Source organism: Myripristis murdjan, chromosome 1 (assembly GCF_902150065.1).
Source record: "Myripristis murdjan chromosome 1, fMyrMur1.1, whole genome shotgun sequence".
Lineage (NCBI taxonomy): Eukaryota > Metazoa > Chordata > Actinopteri > Holocentriformes > Holocentridae > Myripristis > Myripristis murdjan.
Genome location: NC_043980.1, coordinates 37229644 through 37247918, shown reverse-complemented (window position 1 = coordinate 37247918; position 18275 = coordinate 37229644). Strand labels below are relative to the sequence as shown.

Sequence of the window (18275 nt, the reverse complement as noted above, 5' to 3'; positions counted from 1 at the left end):
ATCCACACAGGACATACAAACATATCATATTTTATTCACATAATTTCCAAGATATATTTACACCACGTTAAAATTGACATGAAAATATTGGCAGTGCAAATGAAAGAAAAAAAGAGAGAAATATACAGCAATAAGTCCAACTCACCAACCGAAATACTGTAGGTATGATGTGGAAGAAATATATCTGTTGTGGAAGAAAAAAGTTTCTAGCTAGCCTACTCAACATTTTCTGTCACAGTTACTGGCATGTAGTCCAAAATGTGATAAGACTATTTACAGTTGTGGAAACCTTAACGATGTAAATATATCCAACTGCAAAGTGAGAGGAACTGGAAATTGGACCAAGAAACAGTTATTTAATATGCTGATTAATTAAACAGATCCTATGACAATCATATCATTTTGTAGGCTACATTTCATCAATTTATTTACAGTTCTGTAAAATGAGGAGCATATCCCCGGTGGTGATGCATGGCATGGTTGACTCTGTGATTTATAGTTGAGGTGCAGATGTCAGGAAGTAAGCTGCAGCAAACATCAAGCCAATAAGAAGCCTTCCTGGTTCCAGCAGCAGACCTGCACCTCCTGCAGGCAACAAAACATTTTCCAACAGGTTATTCGAGAATGAAACGAAACACTGTCAAAAGGGAAAACAACTTTCCATGAGCATTCGATATGTTGTCCTGTACTCTGGGATAATATTCTAGGTTTAATCCCGAGCTTCTCAACATTTTGATGACTGAGGGCCAATTGAGGGACCCAACATTGGAATGAGGGCCACCCAAGAAAAAATGGAACACAAAATAACTAAACTCTTTTGTTTAATAGCCCATTCAAATAAATAATATTCAAATAAAATTCATGCCAATTATGAATGTAGATGTTTTAATGGCAGGTGCATGTCTGCTATCCATGCTTTAGAAATGTTAATGCAAAATAAACACAATTTGTAGTTAATGAGGCTAAAACAGATTTGTGAAAACTGACTGCCTGCCTCTTTGAAATTGTTCAAGCTTAGTTGTGTGCTTCTCACCCATGAACTTGCTGTACATTTTATGATTTGTATGGCTTTTTAATGGCTTTTTAAACTCCTTTGCATTGCGTTCACCTGCTTCGAGGTTAGGCCTCAGTGGTGTTCCACTTTAAATACTTGATCCCAAATGTTACTTAAAGGTGTGATGACAAGCTACTGTATACTTACTGGTGCATGATTCAGACTCTTTGAATATGCCCATCTTCTCACTGGTTTTGACAGAGTCCAGACTTTCCTTACTGACTTCCCCTTAAAGACACAGACAATGTGGCAATGCTTAAACACACATAAGACAATGCTTGGCACATTTATAATGATTACCTGCACTTGGTGTGTAGCTGTGCCTTCCGGGTGTATGGACACAGGCCAAAACCTGCATGTTACTGTGTCATCACCTCAGTGATTACTGTGCCAGTAACACTGCACTGTATTTCCAAGTACCCAGTAAGTTACAAGTAATAATTGTGCTTACGTTCCATAGTGAGTTTTACTTTCTTTTCAACCAGTTGTCAAAATAAGCATCACTTCTTTTCCACTGTTCTTGTTGCAGCAACCTGTGCTGCTCATTCCGGTAAAGCGCAAGTGCATTTGCTTTACTGGTTGATCATTCATTCCAGCGTACCACTTAGAAGAAAACTTTTCAAACATTACCCATACTCGGCTCGGTGCCACCTCAAAATGTGCATGTGAGGTTGTGCTGCGTTACAACCACAATCATGGTAAAGATCATCTCGGCCGTTGCTGCAACACTAAACTCTTGGCTTTGTGGGAGACTTCTGATAAATTCCCATCCTGTGCTATATTGTGTGAAACCTCTGCACAGAAAGTCCTCTGTTCCCCAGTGGGACAGAGGAGGGGACTGAAAATGAGACACAGGGACACTCAACTCTAGCGTCAGGTTACTGAGAAATTTTTTCATGTTTTCTAAGGATTTTGAATGCCTAGAGTTGTTCATTGTCCTGACAAAAACGGGCCTGACCAGCTATGTTCTGTAGGACCGGACTGAAAAAGAACAAAAATCTCCATAGAGAGGGGAATCAACACTTTGGGTTTGATTTATGTATCTCAAGAGTATAGACTTACAAATAGTCCCATGGATTCGACTAATATCACACACAGAGCCATGTTTTTGGATAAAGAACCTTCTATGGAAGTCCTGGTGACAATGCCGGCATTATACTGTATGCCGCACAGCTAGACCTGCCCCTCTGCCTCCTCATTCTTTCTATTTGACGATGAAAATCTCATGGTGAAATTTATTAAACAAATACATACCTACATAAGATTGTTTTGCTTCATATGACTGTTTTCTTTTTTTGTTGTTGTTGTTGATTGGCACCTCCGAAGGCCTGTGGTATCTTACAGGACAGGCTCTACAGCACTGCTCCTCTATAAAGTATGAGGAGTTTCCTCCCTAAATGAGAAATCTGCTATTTATATAGGTGATTAAGAGGAATTACCAAACAAGGAGTGAATACTCATATTCACAGTCATAATCATGTGTTGTTCACATGATTAACATGGGTTCTTGCTATCATCAGTATGTGCAGACTAAGAGGGAAAAAAATGTTCACTGACTCCTTGTTACATCATTTGTCTTTTTTTTTGTTTTTTTTTTGCCTTTTGTTGAAAATCCACTGAGATGCAGACAACATTCACATATATCCCTCAGCTGAAAGGTAATGCCACAGGAATCCCAAAGTACTCCAACTCATTGAGTGTAGTTGGCCATGCATAAGGGTGGCAGCACATACCAGATACCAGGTAGTAGACCTGCTGGCACGTCTTATTCGCTGTATAGAGAGGAGAGCCGGGCAGGATGCTGACTCTTGACACGTCAACCTGCAGGACATCAGCAACACTCTTCCGGAAGTTATATCTGAGGGAACAAACAAACAAACAAACATCAACCTCACTGAAAACAAGAATTCACTGAGATTACGCATCTTGCTTTCACAGTGTTAATCTTTCCAAGGAAAAATCCAGCCCTAGAGTGAACTGAAAGCACTCCATGAGCTATGTTGTATTAAGGGTTGGACATTTTTTATGGTGTCACACACTTCCCCCGCAACCTGCCTCATAATTCAGTTAGCTGCTTCCTTCTTGGCGCTTTTGTGAATTCTCCTTTTTTTTTTCTATGTGTAGAAAAGTTGAGTTCAGTTAAGTTTGGGGACAAAGACTACACTGCTAATCACACCGGCTAACACCGCTCCATCATCGTACTCCTCCATCCATCCTCCACCCTGTTTGTTTCCTCCATCGCTCATCCCTTCATCCCTCACCTTTCACCCCTTCATTCCTCGACCCTCATCCCTTCATTCCTTGATCCTCACCCCCATCCCTCCATCTCTTCATCCCTCATTCCTCCCTCTGGACCCTCAATCCATCCCTCGGTCATCATCTCAGTTCTCCACCATACAATAAATTATTTCAAATTCATATCCCATTGGTGAGGTCTGTTTGTCTTGGCACCCACCACCTACCAATGCTCATCACCCTCTGTACAGAGAGGTGTAATAAGCAGTAAAAATGGTATAGCTGAGAGGAAGCCTTGGCCTTTATTTCGAGTCATCTTCTTGGTGGATTTTTTTGAATGCCTGTCTGCAGTGTTTGGCAGAATGCCCAGCCAAGTTATGTAATTTCACAACACACAACATAACTTCTTGCGGTCTTATTAATTACGGAAGTAAATCTGAGCGAGAGTTGAACGAAACATTATCAAGACAAATGATGCAACCCAGCTGAACTGAACTGAACCGAGAAGTGAAGTGGTGCAGCAACTCATTGTGTTCATTGGTGTGGATTTTCAATATATTCATTTATTGTCATTTTGACTAGACTATTTCAAAACTAATGATAAACTAGAACCTAGAAACCTTTCATAGAGAAAGGCAAGAAAATCTTTGCATTTGTGAAGTTACAACCAGGAAATGTTAAGCGTTATTACTTGACAAATCATTACAACAATTGCTCAGTTCTTAAATTTATAGTAGATTAAAGACCCCATAAAATGGTCTATTACACTCTTGATTTGATGCGTTTCCTGCTGAAACAAGATGTTTGGGCGTGACATGGATCTCAGTTCGTTGGAATTTTAATTTACACCCACTAGTACAGGATGTTGTCACTATTTAAAGTATTTGCAGATATTTGGGGGGTTTACGGGACGCAGAAATCATGTGAGGTTATTTCATGGGAACTTTCGTTTTAGTCGATTGACTAACCACGTGGGCACTAAAATGAGCCACACTGTAACACAAAGTTAAAGCCACACCTTCTATCCTGTCATGTCTCATATGTCAGTTTAATCACTGTCTTCTATATGGCACACGATACTAGCTTGTAGAAACTGTGAGCAGGACAGCATGCAATGTGGTGCAACACTGTGTTACAAGAAACACTAGACCAATTATATTGGTGGCTCAGCAAAAATATCCATTTCCATAACTGTCTATTTGCAGAAATATGAGATACAGAGGAAGGAAAACTGCCAGGGGAATGTCTAAAGTGTCCTTTTGTATTTCTGTGTCCAGGTACCAAATTGGCTTTAAATTAAGTTTTGACAATTGCAGTTAGATGTTCAAAAATAGGACACTGAATATCTATTGTGAACAGTTTTAGTACAGAGGGTTAAATCACACGTCACTAACCAACATTTTGTTTTGAGAGAACACAATTTCAAAGCTTATATTCTCTCTAGGGGCTGTTACACCCCCAAGGGAACTGTTGAACCATAATGATCACAACTTTTTTGAATAACGTCATGAAACCACGGCCTCCCATACAGAGGGTGTCTGTACCTGCTGAAGGAGGGGACGCTGGGAAAGGTCTGCTCTGCCGAAGGGGATTCTGGGAGGATGTCAGCACATGCCACGACGCTGTCTCCGTCCTTCAGCATCAAGGATCTGTGGACAACTGAAACCACAGCAAAACGTAAGCCCTTGGACTGTGACTTTCCCTTACGCGGCTTCAAAGGTAGAAAAAACATATTCTGTATGTGCTGGCTGAAGTGCCTCACTGATGCTACATTACACTTCTGTCGCGTGAAATATTCAAACCCAAGATGTCATTGTTTTATGGCTGCACCATTACATCCAATAGAAAATATCTACATGTCCTGTGCATCATTTTATGCACATTTCCTTGGAATTCAGCAGGACATATTTAGTTTCTTTGGGAACTTCTGGATCTCCACTTGTGTGAGTTTAACAAAGGTTGGCATTGGTTTGAATTCGCTGAGCGGACTGGCAGAGTTCAAGAGGTTAAAGCACATCTGATCTTTCCTCATAATGTCGTTAAACAGTCGAGCTAAACTGATTTCTTGATGTGAAAACAATATTCCAAAACTTTGGTCTAGGATTGCTGATATAACATCACTTGTGATCTTAAATCTGGCTGATACCTACAAAAATTCAGCAGATTTTTTTCAGACACACTCACTTCTTCTCTGTCTTTCTCACTCTCCACAGTAATATATTCTACATATATAAAAGTTGTATCATATCTATAGGTTTTACCAAATATGTGGTCACTAGAGTGAATAAAGTTATGGTCATATTTTTTATATGAATATTCCTTCAGTCTAGCACTTGTGTGTGAAAAAGTTCCCACATGACAAAAACCTCAAAGACACAGCTGTTGCTTTAGTCCGACAGAAACCACAAACACACACATATGCACTTACACACACACACACACACACACACAATCTGACGAGTGTTTCGCAAAAACCACCCCCTGATAATTTCTCCGAAGTGAACAGATTCCTGCATATTTTCCCACAACAGCCATGCATGTGTTGTACCTGTGTGGTCCCCAGCAAGCTGGAGGATGGGGTCTGTGTAGAGCTGCCTCTCTGTGAGGCTGACTGGGCCCTGCCTCCCACTGATCTCCCCCACCACGCAGCTCAGAGGACTGTCCCGCGAGCAGCTGGAGCCCTGCAGGGGGAACAGAGACGAAAAACTCAGTTTCACTTCTGCCACACCTGAGCTATGGCTCCGAAATGGTGGTCAGATGTTCATCCCATCTGTTGTTAAATGGAAAAGGAACTCATGAACTCATACAGATTGAAAAGCTGTATAAGTAAGTAAGTAAGTACACTTTATTAATCCCACAAGGGGAAATTCCAATTTAAGTTACATCCCGTCCAATCCCGTCCATATAGCTAATTAATGAAACGTTATATTCTTGAAGCATCACAAGCTCATTCCCGTCACATCTTGTGCACACACACATGCCCCGCTGCCGTGCATGCATGACTCCCCTCCCCAAAAAACGAGTCTACCTCAGCTACAGTACCTTCCTATTTCGTCACTGCATCACCACTGGAGCTACACAAGTTGCAGAATCTCAGTTGGGTGCTGTTTGAGGTGTATGAGTTCAGATTTATGACTAAAGTCCACCCACCCTTTAAAAGTTACCTACACAGTTTCTCCCATCATTGAATAGGTTAACCCCCTAGCCTGCTGCTAAAGAAATGGCATTATCCTAAATGCTGTTGAAGAGGCTTTTCCAACTGAAGGATGTTGAAGAAGAACACGTTTGCTCCATGTTCTGTCACCAAAGCTGTTCCCATAAAGCGCAAATTTATGAAGGACGAAAAATGACAAAACAATAAATAAATGAATAAATAAATATAAATAAATATATTATATTTATTTATGCATTTATATATATTAAATATATATTATATATCAAATATATGAATGCATAAATAATTAAATTACTAAATATTTCTACATGTATTTATTTATTTATTTCTGTTTTTATTCATGCATTTATTTATTTATTTGTGTATTTATACATTTATGCATGTATTTATTTATTTCTACATTTATTTATTTATATATTTATTTATTCATTTGTGTAATTATATATTTATTTTTACATTTATTTATTTATACTTTTATTTATTTCTACATTTATTTATTTATTCCTACATTTATTTCTGTATTTCTACATTTCCACATTTATTTATTTCTGTATTTCTGTGTTGTATGTTACTACTAGACTAGACTAGAAATAATGTACTGTGCATTTAATCCAAGCCTTCAAAAACTCATATCACTCAACATGAATCAACATTCAGTGTCAAGCAGAAGCACACACACAGAAGAAGAAGAGGGTCTGGTCTCACCGTAGACACCATGTTGAAGGGATTGTAGGTTCCTCCCACACCGCTGCACTGGCTGCTGTTGCTCACACGTTTACTCATGATGAACCAGGAGGCCTCAGTCATCTGTGGAGCGGAGTGTGGGCATTACTGCAGCTGGTGTCTTTGTCCTGCTGTGTGTTTGCGTATGTGTGTATATGTATGGAAATGTGTGCTTACAGCTTGTTTAGCTGACGATCGCAGGTCCACTTCCAGTGTGATATCGCTGCTGCTCCCGTCAGGAAACCTCTGCTGAGACTGAGAGTGGAAAAATGCAAAAGCAAAAAGAAGGAGTGAATTGAATTCTTGATTTTTTTATTTTTTTTTTTTTACAGTGTAATTCAACAGAAAAATGACTGCTATCTCTGAAAAGGACATCAATAGGAATGTCATGTTCGATTTGTAACTGTCTATAACTCTCTAGACATTGTTATACTCGCTCTGTGATCTCTGGGCTCAAGCTGCTGAGGCAGAATAAGTAGATCAATGTTTAGGAAACACACTTCTACCATGGGCTGCTACTCTCCCCTGATAATAAGGCCTCTTAGGAGATATTATGGAGCGCTTAGCCATAGATGCAGCACAGAGCTCAGTATGGGGCTTCTGGAGGGGGGCTGACAGAGACAGCTGTTCCCCTGATGAGCTTCCTAGTTTAGGGAGCCAGTGTGCTCCACTAGCCAGCACACTGATGCTAAGCTAATGATGATTCCCCTCTTCCCATCGCTCCCTGTTGCAACCAGCAATCAACTGTCCGGCACAGCAGAAATACTCTGTCATGTTTTTGTGGCAGCTTGGCTCCCACTAAGTTGGCAAGACCGATATATGGTATTTAATTCTTGAAAAATTACTCGCTGATCTGTTAAAAGCTCCATTTTTTTGTTTGTTTTTTCATTTTTTGACTTGCTCTGAAGGATCCCACGGCCCTCTTTGAGCTTATAAATAATTCTGGCCTCTTGGTCTCATGAAATCGGTGTGGTCAACTCCTGTGGCTGTCCCACAATTAAAATAAAATCATCATTCATTACTGGCAAAAATGTATGATACTGTGTATGTGCTGTTCATTTAAATTTCTGCAGCTCTGGTGGTGTGAGTGAGCAGCTGGACCGTGGCCATCCTCGTGAGATTGACCCACAGAGGTGGCGTGATGTGTGGAATGGACTGTTGTTATAAAATCATGTTGAGGTTAAATTGCATTAGTGTGTGAACAAAGATCAGAAAAAAACCCTGGATTTTTGTCACGAGTTGCATTTGAGGAATTAAGTCTGAGAACTTGTTAAAACTAACACCACAGTCACCATGGTGGTAGCACTGTATGGGGCCCTTTCAAAACCTTGTGGGTAATGTAAAAAAAAAAAAAAAAAAAAAATGCACAGTCATCAGCTAAAACACAAGTTGTCTTAGTTCTTTTAAAGCTGACATTCTGGAGGTGTGACTGGTGCTATTTTCAATACAGCAAACACAGTATTTCTGTTTTTGACTCGGCTATGTACATAGCCGATTTCAGCTCGGCTCAGGCACAGTCACAGTCACACACACACACACACACAGAGAGAGAGAGAGAGAGCGAGAGAGAGAGAGAGAGAGAGAGAGAGAGAGAGTAATGGAATTCAGCAGCGTACTACCTGGAGAGACACGGTAATGATGTTGCACAGACGTCATCACCTTGAAACTGATGATGATAAGAAACCTATCTTTGAGATAAACAAGCTTAAAAAAAAAGTACCATAAGACTTCTTGCTTTCTCACCAAAAATGACCTCTGCTCCTTGTTTTATCACAGGTCTCCCAAATCTGTTTGGACAATTTGCTGTGCAGCCTACTTTAGCAACTCGAGCTTGTGCAATAAAAACAGTTTAGGGATCGAAAGAAAGATGACTAAAATGACAGGAGTTAAGCACACATCACAACATGCAATCTGTGAGACTTGCTGTATGTGTGAGGGAAGCCATTCTCCACTAGCCTGGTTACTGAGTGCTGTTACAAAGCACTTTAAGCACCAGCATACCTGTGCTAAGTCATTAAAGAACTACTTAATTTATTGCAACAGCAATTAGTTTGTTTAATTTGTGCTCCTAATAATGTAGCCCCTGCATTAAACTTTGTATTCAGCATTTATGATGATTTTTTTTATTAATCTCTCTGAAGCCTTATCAAATGACATGTATATTATTATTATGTTTATTGTACAACATTTAATTTGGTATGTTTTTTTTTTTTTTTTTTTTACCACTATCTGCAAAATGATTTTCCCTCATAGGGCAATAACCATTTAAACTGAATATGTAGTGTCTTACAATATGTACAAAAAACAAACAAACAAACAAATGTATTTATTCTGATGTAAAACACACTGGAAATGATCTTTCTCTGGGTGTATAAAACACTGAAGCTGGTAGATACACTGGATGTGAACCTGCTGTGATTGTTTATTCTTACCAGTCTGACTGTTCCAGACACTGTATTGTTGAAAACTGCCTTGGCAAAAACCCAGTGTCCATCCACAGTTGTGTCAGCCGAGATGTTTGCACACTGCATTCTGTAGAGCACACAAATACAGACACACAAATATACAGAAAACCACACAAAGGCACAAATTATGAGAAAAATCATACCCAGGGGATGTACCAAAGGATTATCCCTTAGGATATACTCTTTCAAAATACTTTGCTGACTCACCCTGAGTGAATAAAAAACATAAAACCTCAAGAGAAGATTAAGTTGTAACTAAGACATCCTAGCCCAGTAATTGCCCTCCTTACACTGAGCAAGTCTCTGCTACTGAGCCAGAGAAGAACTGTTCAGGGTCATGAAGTATTATCCCAAACTACTCGCTTTTACATTAAAAAAAAAAAAAAAAGGAACTTAACAGTAGTTAACTTTGATGATATTTTCTGATTATCAGTATAATGTTGTTATAAAATTACACATCTTCACTTTTTTCAGTAAGAACTAAGGTATGCAGGTTATAGGGGAACAAAAAGTGAGCGGCCAAAACACTGGGATGTTACTGTCATCCTGTAACTGATAAAAGAAAACTGTATATTTGTCATATGTGGGGAAAAACTCTCTTTTTCTTTCTCTCTCCTGCTCACACAAACACACAAGCAAAAAGCCACAAGCACATATGCACACTCATGTTCTCACCTTGATCCGTTAACGTAGTGAATCACTATTGACCTCTTCACTATGCTGTTGGGCCCAGTTAATGGCAGGTTACTGTCCAGCAACAGAGTGTGAAACTGGTTGAAACCGCTCAGCAACCCAAATTTCCCGCTGATGTCTCCCGTCTCATACTGGTCTACCGTGCCATTTCCAGGGCTGGGGGACTCCGAGGTGTTCCAGGACAAAGGGTTGAAGTGGCCCATGATCTCAGCATTGGAGCAGGGGTGTGCACTGCCACTCATGATGGGTAATATGTGAACATGGTAGCCCCCGGCTCTGGAGTTCAAGTTTGTGAGGGAGACGTTGACAACTGTTGGGCCTTGTGGAACAGGCTGGGAGAACTGTATCTGACCTTGAGTGCTCCTGGAGCCAAACCAGAGGTGTGACCTCGCTGAAGGGACACGGACCAGGGTAAGGTTGGCACAAACAAACCTGGGTGCAGCGGTTTCTGCTTTGTGGATGACCACCGACCGGCCGATCATGGAGCCTGACCCTGGCAGCCACGAAGTTGTATCAGTGAAGAAGTTTTTTCCTTCTACTCCACCAACTCTGGGGCTGAGGTTGATGGTGCTGTGTTTTTTGGAGAGGTCTCCCACCTCACAGGATAGAGGACTGGACTGCCCACAGTGGAGGGCATAGCTGGTGTGTCCTGTGTCAACATTAAAGGGGTTCCAGTGACCCTCTGTAGTGCCACAGTGCCCTTCATCATCATCACTCTCTGAGCTGATAGGGTAGATGTGAATATGCCAGTTGTGGTTTTTGGTGGCAACTGCTGTGGGCTGTCCATATGATAAATCCATGAAGATGGATACATCAGAGAGAGGGTTGTTCTTCAGCTGTGTGAACTGGATCTCACCGACCACCTGGCCCTCAAACCTGGCTCTGGCTACTATCACGTCCCCAGGATAGCCAATCCAGGCGCACACATACCTGGCGCCATTCGGGTTGTGAATCACAATTGACCGGCCTACGATGCTGTTGTGTCCAAACAATGGAAGACTGAAGTCTGTGAAGGCCATGTCCACCTCGTTTTTACCTTCCAGGGACCCATGTTTGGAGCTGAGGTCACCAATCTCATACATGTCATGCGTTGACCCAGGTACTTTTGGATATGTTGGGTCTTTCACGTCAATTGCAAATGGATTCCAGTGCCCACCCACGTTATCATTTGTACATATGCTTGAAGATGGTGACCTCATTGATGGCACTGGGAACTGGTGGACATGGTAAGGCCCCACTTTGCTCTGTAAGTTAGTCAGGTTCACCCTCAGCTCTGTTACGTCAAATGGGGAAGCCTGTCGGAAGCGGAGGTAGCCTTTGATCCCTCTCAAATCCACGAGTGCACTCACCTCTTTTTTTTGCATTATATAGATCTGAGCACACTTGTAGCCTGACCCCATTTGATAGAGAAGAAAGACGGTGCTGTTGTTGAAGGTGGCCATGTCCAAACGGGATTTCACTGGTTGGAGAGGGGTTCCAACTTTTAAAACACCCAGCTGGGTCAAAGCTGAGGGGTCTAAGCTTCCGAGAAGAACATCGCAGTTAGCAGCACTGCTCACAGATCCAAATAGAGTGACATTGGTCTGTGAAGCATTGACCTGTCCAATTGTTGCCAGGTCAGCAAGCAACCTGATGTTGCTAACTCCTGTGTTTAGACGGATGTAAACATTACCAGCAACAGACCCAGTGAATCTGGCCTGATATGTCATGAACGTTTGACCTTGACTTACAACCGTGCATACTTTAGTGCCGTTACAGGTTTCCAAAGTCAGCGAGAGGTCGTCCAAGTTTGATCTTTGCTCAAACAGGTGTGAGACGTTAACGACTGAGTCTGAGGCAGAATCGGCGGTGAAGGTCAGGACGCTAGGGCCAATATTTGCCTCGGAACATGGCTGAGCAAAATGCCCATACATGACCGGGAACTCACTGAGAGAGAAGCGGAGGGAACCGCAGACTCCGGCACCAGACACATTGACGGTAGCCATCTGGGAGGCTGAATCAAACCGGATCTGCCCTGTGACTCCACCCATGTTCAGATGAGCAAGAAACTGAACACAGGAAGTAGGACCTAAAAAGGACAACAAAAGGAAGCAATGGTATGACTGAGCATCTACACCTGTTTTTATTAATAACTTGTTCTGTCTGTGGTCAAGCAGACACTCACTTACACATGCTAGCAAAAATGGGTATTTTAAGTGCATGAGGAAGTGTGTTTCAGAGCTTATTAATTGCTGTTCCAAGACTGTTTTACATGAATACTGCCTCGCTGATGTGTCAACCCCTGACCCCTGTCATCTGAATACTATTTACAACTGCACAGGATTCAAAGGATTTATCGACACGTGAGCCATCTTATCAGTAACTACACTCCAAAGTAACAAGAAAATCACCTTATAATACCCACAGAGGTATCGGTTTGTATTCCACTTACACATGCCCTGCTTAGCATATAGACCTTCTCAGTAATCTCCTGTCATAATACTCATTCACTTACAAATATTTATACCTGAGAGTTTGTTCACTAACCATTAAACTACTGCCAAACCTTTTGCTGCCTCCTGCTAGCAAATATACAGGTCAGGATCTGTGTTAATAGAAAAAATCTGTTTGCTTGGTGTTATTGGTTTGTTTTAGCCCACTTAGGTGCACAATAAGTGGCATTTGCCATGCAATGACAACACAGTGTTACAAAGTATGTGGTGACCTACACTGCATCTAGCATAGTCCGAAATGTGGTAAACCCAGCACAATATCTGTGAGCCTATGCAGCTTAAAACCGTCAGTAAGGATTAAATCATTAGAGGAATGCGGCACTCCAAAAATGAATAATACCTCATGTATCGATTTTTCAGGTCTTTATGACAATACATTTAAATATTGTGGTGGCCAACACATCTACCTTCATCGGAGCATGCTGCTCTTACTATTTGCAAAGTCTATCAGGCATGGACATGATGTAGACACAGATTGATCAACATTAGGAGAGGCCAAATTTCCCAGACATGTGAAGGCAACAAATCCATAGCACACTCAGCTGAGGAGAGAACTGGCTCCCAACACAGATGTGTGAGTTTACTTCTACAGTTTGGCACACAGAATGACTGGGCTCATTCTCAATTCCCCAATTCAAGTCACTGAATTGTGCTTATGGGGAAGGGAAACATAGCAACAAAGTAGCAGCATCTTTTTTTCTGACTTTATCATATTATGTTATGCTTGTAGGAATGAAAAACAGCACTTAGCGTAACTGCATAACTGTTTCAAAGTAGGTTAATAATTATAAAGCAAGATAAACACTGTAGTCTTATCCAGTGATTGAGAAACTGTGGGTTTTCTAACCAAAGGCTAGAGAAGCTGATTTGACTGATGTTCATGTTCAACCAGAGAAGAATAAGTAATCAGTGAAACAGACTGGAGGGAAGACTTTCAGCCTGTGTAGCACACTGGACAAAATTACTGGCTTACCCTACTATAACACATGGATCAACAAAATGCACCTTTACACTGACATCAAACATTGCAAAACACTCACCAAGGAAACAAAACAGCAGCACAGCTTTCAGAAGGCACATGGTGGCAGATGTGTGAACGATGTGTGCAAAAAAAAAAAAAAAAAATGTCTAGAGAATAAAAAAGAAAAGGTCAAAAATGTTCATTCAAGTCATGTGGATCCTCACTGACGGTGTGAGTGAGGAATAAAAAATGCAAGCATGGCAGAGCAAACACAGTGACAGCAAAAAACACACCAGGGCGTGTGTGTGTGGGATTCCTCTGAGTGTGTTTCGTACGAGTGTGTGCTCAGTGAGCAGTGCGGGCTCCCTTGTACCTCTGTCTCTCAGCCCCAGACAGCCCTCACTGTCTGTGTCAGCATGTGATTGGCCAATAGGAAAGCAGTGTCCCGTCTATGGAGGCAGGGGAGGGAGGAAGCGTATTTGGCAGCGTGGATGGGTGCGTCCCTCATCACTGTGGTCATGGTCAGCTGCAGACAGTAAGAGCAGAGGACAGCTACCTGTTGATTTGAGCTCCAATCAGTTCAGTTCACTTTAACAGGTTGAACATGCAGCCAGAAAGCAATTACTATGAGCTTGATAGTCTTTTCCTCTCAGTTCCCTCTACTGCATGGGTTTCCCCTGTGGCTCATTCAAAGGGCTATTTGCAAGACTGATTCTTTCCTTTTCCCTTTTTCTCTCCCCTTTGTCCGTGTCTTGCTCTTCCCTCTGTCAGAATGTGTCACTCTGCCTGGGCTGTCCTTGTGATGGGGTTGAGGAAAACAGATGGAGAGGAAATAAGTCCCTTGATCTAAGAATAGCAGCCCAACAACCCATCATTGTATGTTGTTTGGGGTTAAGCCATGCTTTGGGGAGCTATTTACACATTTTGGAGGGCCTGTGAAGAGGCGCAGGTCCTTCAGTAGGCTCGTTTAGATCACTGATTGCGGTGGGAGGAGAAACGGCGATGTGGCCTTGTCAGTCTGCACGTACGCACGCTTTAACCGTTGCACATATGCATTCATACAGAGAAAAAAAAAAAAAAGACAAATATGCAGTTGCATGCAAAGCACACACTAAGGATGATGGCCAAAAATGGGAGTGGTTAGAGAGAGAGCGCTGAAACACCATGTGATTTCCCTGCGTGGGACAAATTTTAAAGGTGCATTATGCAAATTTGTCGAGGGTGGATTGAGGTTTGGAGGCTTTATTCTCAGCCTACAAAAATGTGGAATGAGCACATAGTCTTCTGGTGAATGAGTCGATCTGACAATTAAAAGACTCAATCGTCAGTACCCGATAGATTGTGTACTTATTCCACGATTTGTGTCAGTTGGGTCTAATTAAACCTCACCTTTTGCAATATTACATAACACCTTGAGGTGATTTCCTCCACAGAAATACTGGGTATGCAGGTAGTCAGATGAGGTTATTGCCTCCTTGGAGCTCAGTGGCAATATAACAGGTTCATGACATGCATGATAGCAAGTGAACAGTCAGATAATATCATTCCACTTTCCAGGCAGTCAGCTGCTCACCATAAGTGTGCCAACATCATACAGTTTCCCCCAAAATATTCCAGTTTGGTGTAGAAACTCCAACCCGTGACATTGTTTTTTCCTTTTTTTTTTTTTTTTTTTTTTTTTCTCTTTTCTCTTTTTCTCTCATTTTGTAGTAGACCTGTCATTTTAACAGAGCCTACCAGAGCGGAACCTGTGAGGGAAACTATTTGCCTCCACAAGTTTTGTATATAAAACGGCACACTAAAATTGCCAAACTGGCTTCAGAATTGGATTCTTTGGAGCTTAAGCAATAGCAGTAACAGCACTATCTTCAGTTAGTCTTGAAACCCACATGTCAGTTGGACTTTTTTCGTAGCTCAGGGCTCGAACCTGCAACATTTTGTACCGTAGGCAAGTTGGTGGTCAGCTAGGCTGGCTGCTGAGAGATTTGTGGGTCAACAGTCCAAGCTAATGTCAGGTTTGAGAACAAGCTGATGTGAAAAAAGTCTGTACTCTGTTTTGAATGGTTATTTTCCAGGATTTTCAAAGTTATCATCATGTATAACTTGGGAGAAGTTTCCCCTCAGGGCTTTCTGCCAGAGAGGCTGTCTAACCTAACCCTAAGCCTAACCCTTCTGGCAGAGATACAGAAGAAATACAGAGGCTTTCCAGCAGTACGACTGTCTGCAGAAAACCCTGAGGGGAAACATGTTTTTTAGTGTTATTCATTGTCCTGTGACACTTGATTATATAATGGCGAGAGCTTTGTAGGTCAGGAATAGATACCTATCTCACACAAGTCTATAGACTGAAACCTGATTCTCAAAGTGATTACAAACTATTGTATAGTGGAAATGCAGGCACACCATTACTCAAGCATTTATGAGTTATGAAGCATAAAGGGGGGAGGAGGGAGCTGTGGGCTTGAAAAGTTAAAATGAAAATATATTTTATTTTATGCTATTTTAATTTATTGAGAGGCGTACCTGGGGCCCTCATCCAGAGAGGGCATTTCAATTAATAATAAGTTAACCATAAATAAAATGCACTGGCTGCCGTTGGTCAGGTTATGTCATATGACTGGCTGCTGACCTGCAGCCATGACCTGCTGCCACCCTGTCCCTGTCTTCTGTATTTACCTCAGAGGTACACATAACTTCATATAAATAAGTGAATTCAATATGTTAGTAACCACTAAGCAAAGGCCACTTAAAATCTGATTCAAGTGATTTTTAAGGTTTGCAGTGTCTCTACACAATTACAACCTGATAAGTTGAACAGTCAATCGTGAACCCAAGTGCAGACTCAACAGGCAGGATTGATACAAAAACAAGTTTAATTTCCAGCCAGGCAAGACACAGAAAAGCAAAAACTACAAACTAAGAAACAGGCCAAAACTGGGGGCCGTAGATTAAGCTGGCTGGGCTGGCAAGGCTGGGCAAGGGCCACGCATGGAGAACTGCAGACAGAAAGCTGTCTGATCTGACAAGAAATAAGGATCAGAGATAAGCTTATAAAGAGAGTCGAGTAATGACAAAATAGGGGTGTATTCAGCGCAGATGTACCGGTATGTAACGTCAAGCTAACAGAAACGATAAAGTTCTGAACAACCTGTTACATTACGCAAGCGTTGCAAGTATGGAAGCTGAGAGGGCCATTCTCCTCGCGATTGTAGCCAAAGAACTGTCTGAGCAGGACATTACTTTACATGGATCATTAATTATAGGGGTACTGCAATACATTCAGTGTCCACTATGAAAAAAACAGTTGTTAAACATTGTTTCCACGATTTGTACAATAGGCCTACACAAATGAGTTTTAAGTTTTAAGTTGAATAAAAGTTGCCATATTATTGAGAAAAACAATAAACTATGTCTGATTTATCATCATACTTACCACATACATGCTTTTACCTCCTCAAATGATGGGCAACATTTTAAACATAGGCTGCACTAATATAGCGACTTGGAAGCCATAATGGAGCACTAGTGTTTTAAATCGCGGAGGCTTCAATACAGGCTGATGCTGATTGGATAACACCTGTGACACGCCCACAAAACGGAGGAAAACTACCTCTGAGGCATGTTGCTCTCTGTTACAAAACGTTACAACCAAACACACCATTCAATGAAACAACGTCACACAACGTTACGTATCGTAACGTCGTTGAATACACCCCAGGTCCAGCTGGTGTGGCTGGAGACAAACTGGTCCTCACACACCAGTTTCTAGTTAGCCAATTAGGGAGACGTGGAGGACATGGGGGCAGATGTAACACAACCAATTAACTGAACCACAGTGTCAGCGGGAAATTAATAACCATCCGAAACTTGTGTCACTGGAGCACAAAAAAATTCCTTGCTTTCTTTTAAGAAAAAATAAATAAATAATATCACTACATTGGCTAAGATGCATTTTTTTCTTTTTCTTTTTTTTTTTTTTTTTTAGAAAACATAGAAGAACAAAAAAGTGGAGTAAATTTTTTTTTAAATAATCGAGTTAAAAAAACACTTTTTACTGTGCAAAGCTATGTAACACGTATTTAAAATATTAAAACACAAAAATTGTAAAAAAAAAACAAACAAAAAAAAAAAAACAGCAGGAGAAGGCCCGCAGAAAAGAGGAAGAGAAGAAGAAGAAGGCAGAGCAGAACGAAGACATCTTGGGCCAGTCATGAGAAAAGGATCCTGAGGTTGAAGTTGGTTTGTGTTTGATGGTTTCTCATTTTTCAGTGAGAAACCACCCTTTGCAAACCGACTTCACCTTTGTCATCTTTTTCTCAGGAGAAAGAAATTGTCATTCTAACATACACGCACACACACACACACACACACACACCACCACCACAGCCCTACCCTTTGCTCCTCTCCATCCCTGTTTCCCTTTAACCAACACACCCTTTGCTCAAACACATACTGACAAACACAACCCCCTCATTAA

The 18275-nt window shown here is 41.3% G+C and overlaps 1 protein-coding gene across 1 annotated transcript; it reads right to left on the bottom strand.

Annotated features, from left to right (window-relative positions):
• Positions 1 to 33: 33 nt before the first annotated feature.
• Positions 34 to 14119, bottom strand: cusr (Copper-only SOD repeat protein). The gene is made up of 10 exons (XM_030057450.1): positions 13878 to 14119; positions 10328 to 12413; positions 9620 to 9719; positions 7365 to 7442; positions 7170 to 7271; positions 5838 to 5970; positions 4834 to 4948; positions 2788 to 2912; positions 1202 to 1282; positions 34 to 585 (listed from the first exon to the last, which is right to left on the bottom strand). The coding sequence occupies exons 1-10, from the start codon at positions 13915 to 13917 to the stop codon at positions 494 to 496; spliced, it is 2952 nt and encodes a 983-aa protein (XP_029913310.1). The 5' UTR covers positions 13918 to 14119; the 3' UTR covers positions 34 to 493.
• Positions 14120 to 18275: the final 4156 nt, after the last annotated feature.

Excerpts from the sequence above, each read along its gene's own strand:
- cusr (XM_030057450.1), bottom strand. The coding sequence starts at position 13,917 with ATGTGCCTTCTGAAAGCTGTGCTGCTGTTTTGTTTCCTTG. Across the intron at positions 5,971-7,169 it reads CCTTCAACATGGTGTCTACG|GGCTCCAGCTGCTCGCGGGA; the intron begins GTGAGACCAGAC and ends TTCCCCCTGCAG. Across the intron at positions 586-1,201 it reads AGAGTCTGAATCATGCACCA|GAGGTGCAGGTCTGCTGCTG; the intron begins GTAAGTATACAG and ends TGTTGCCTGCAG.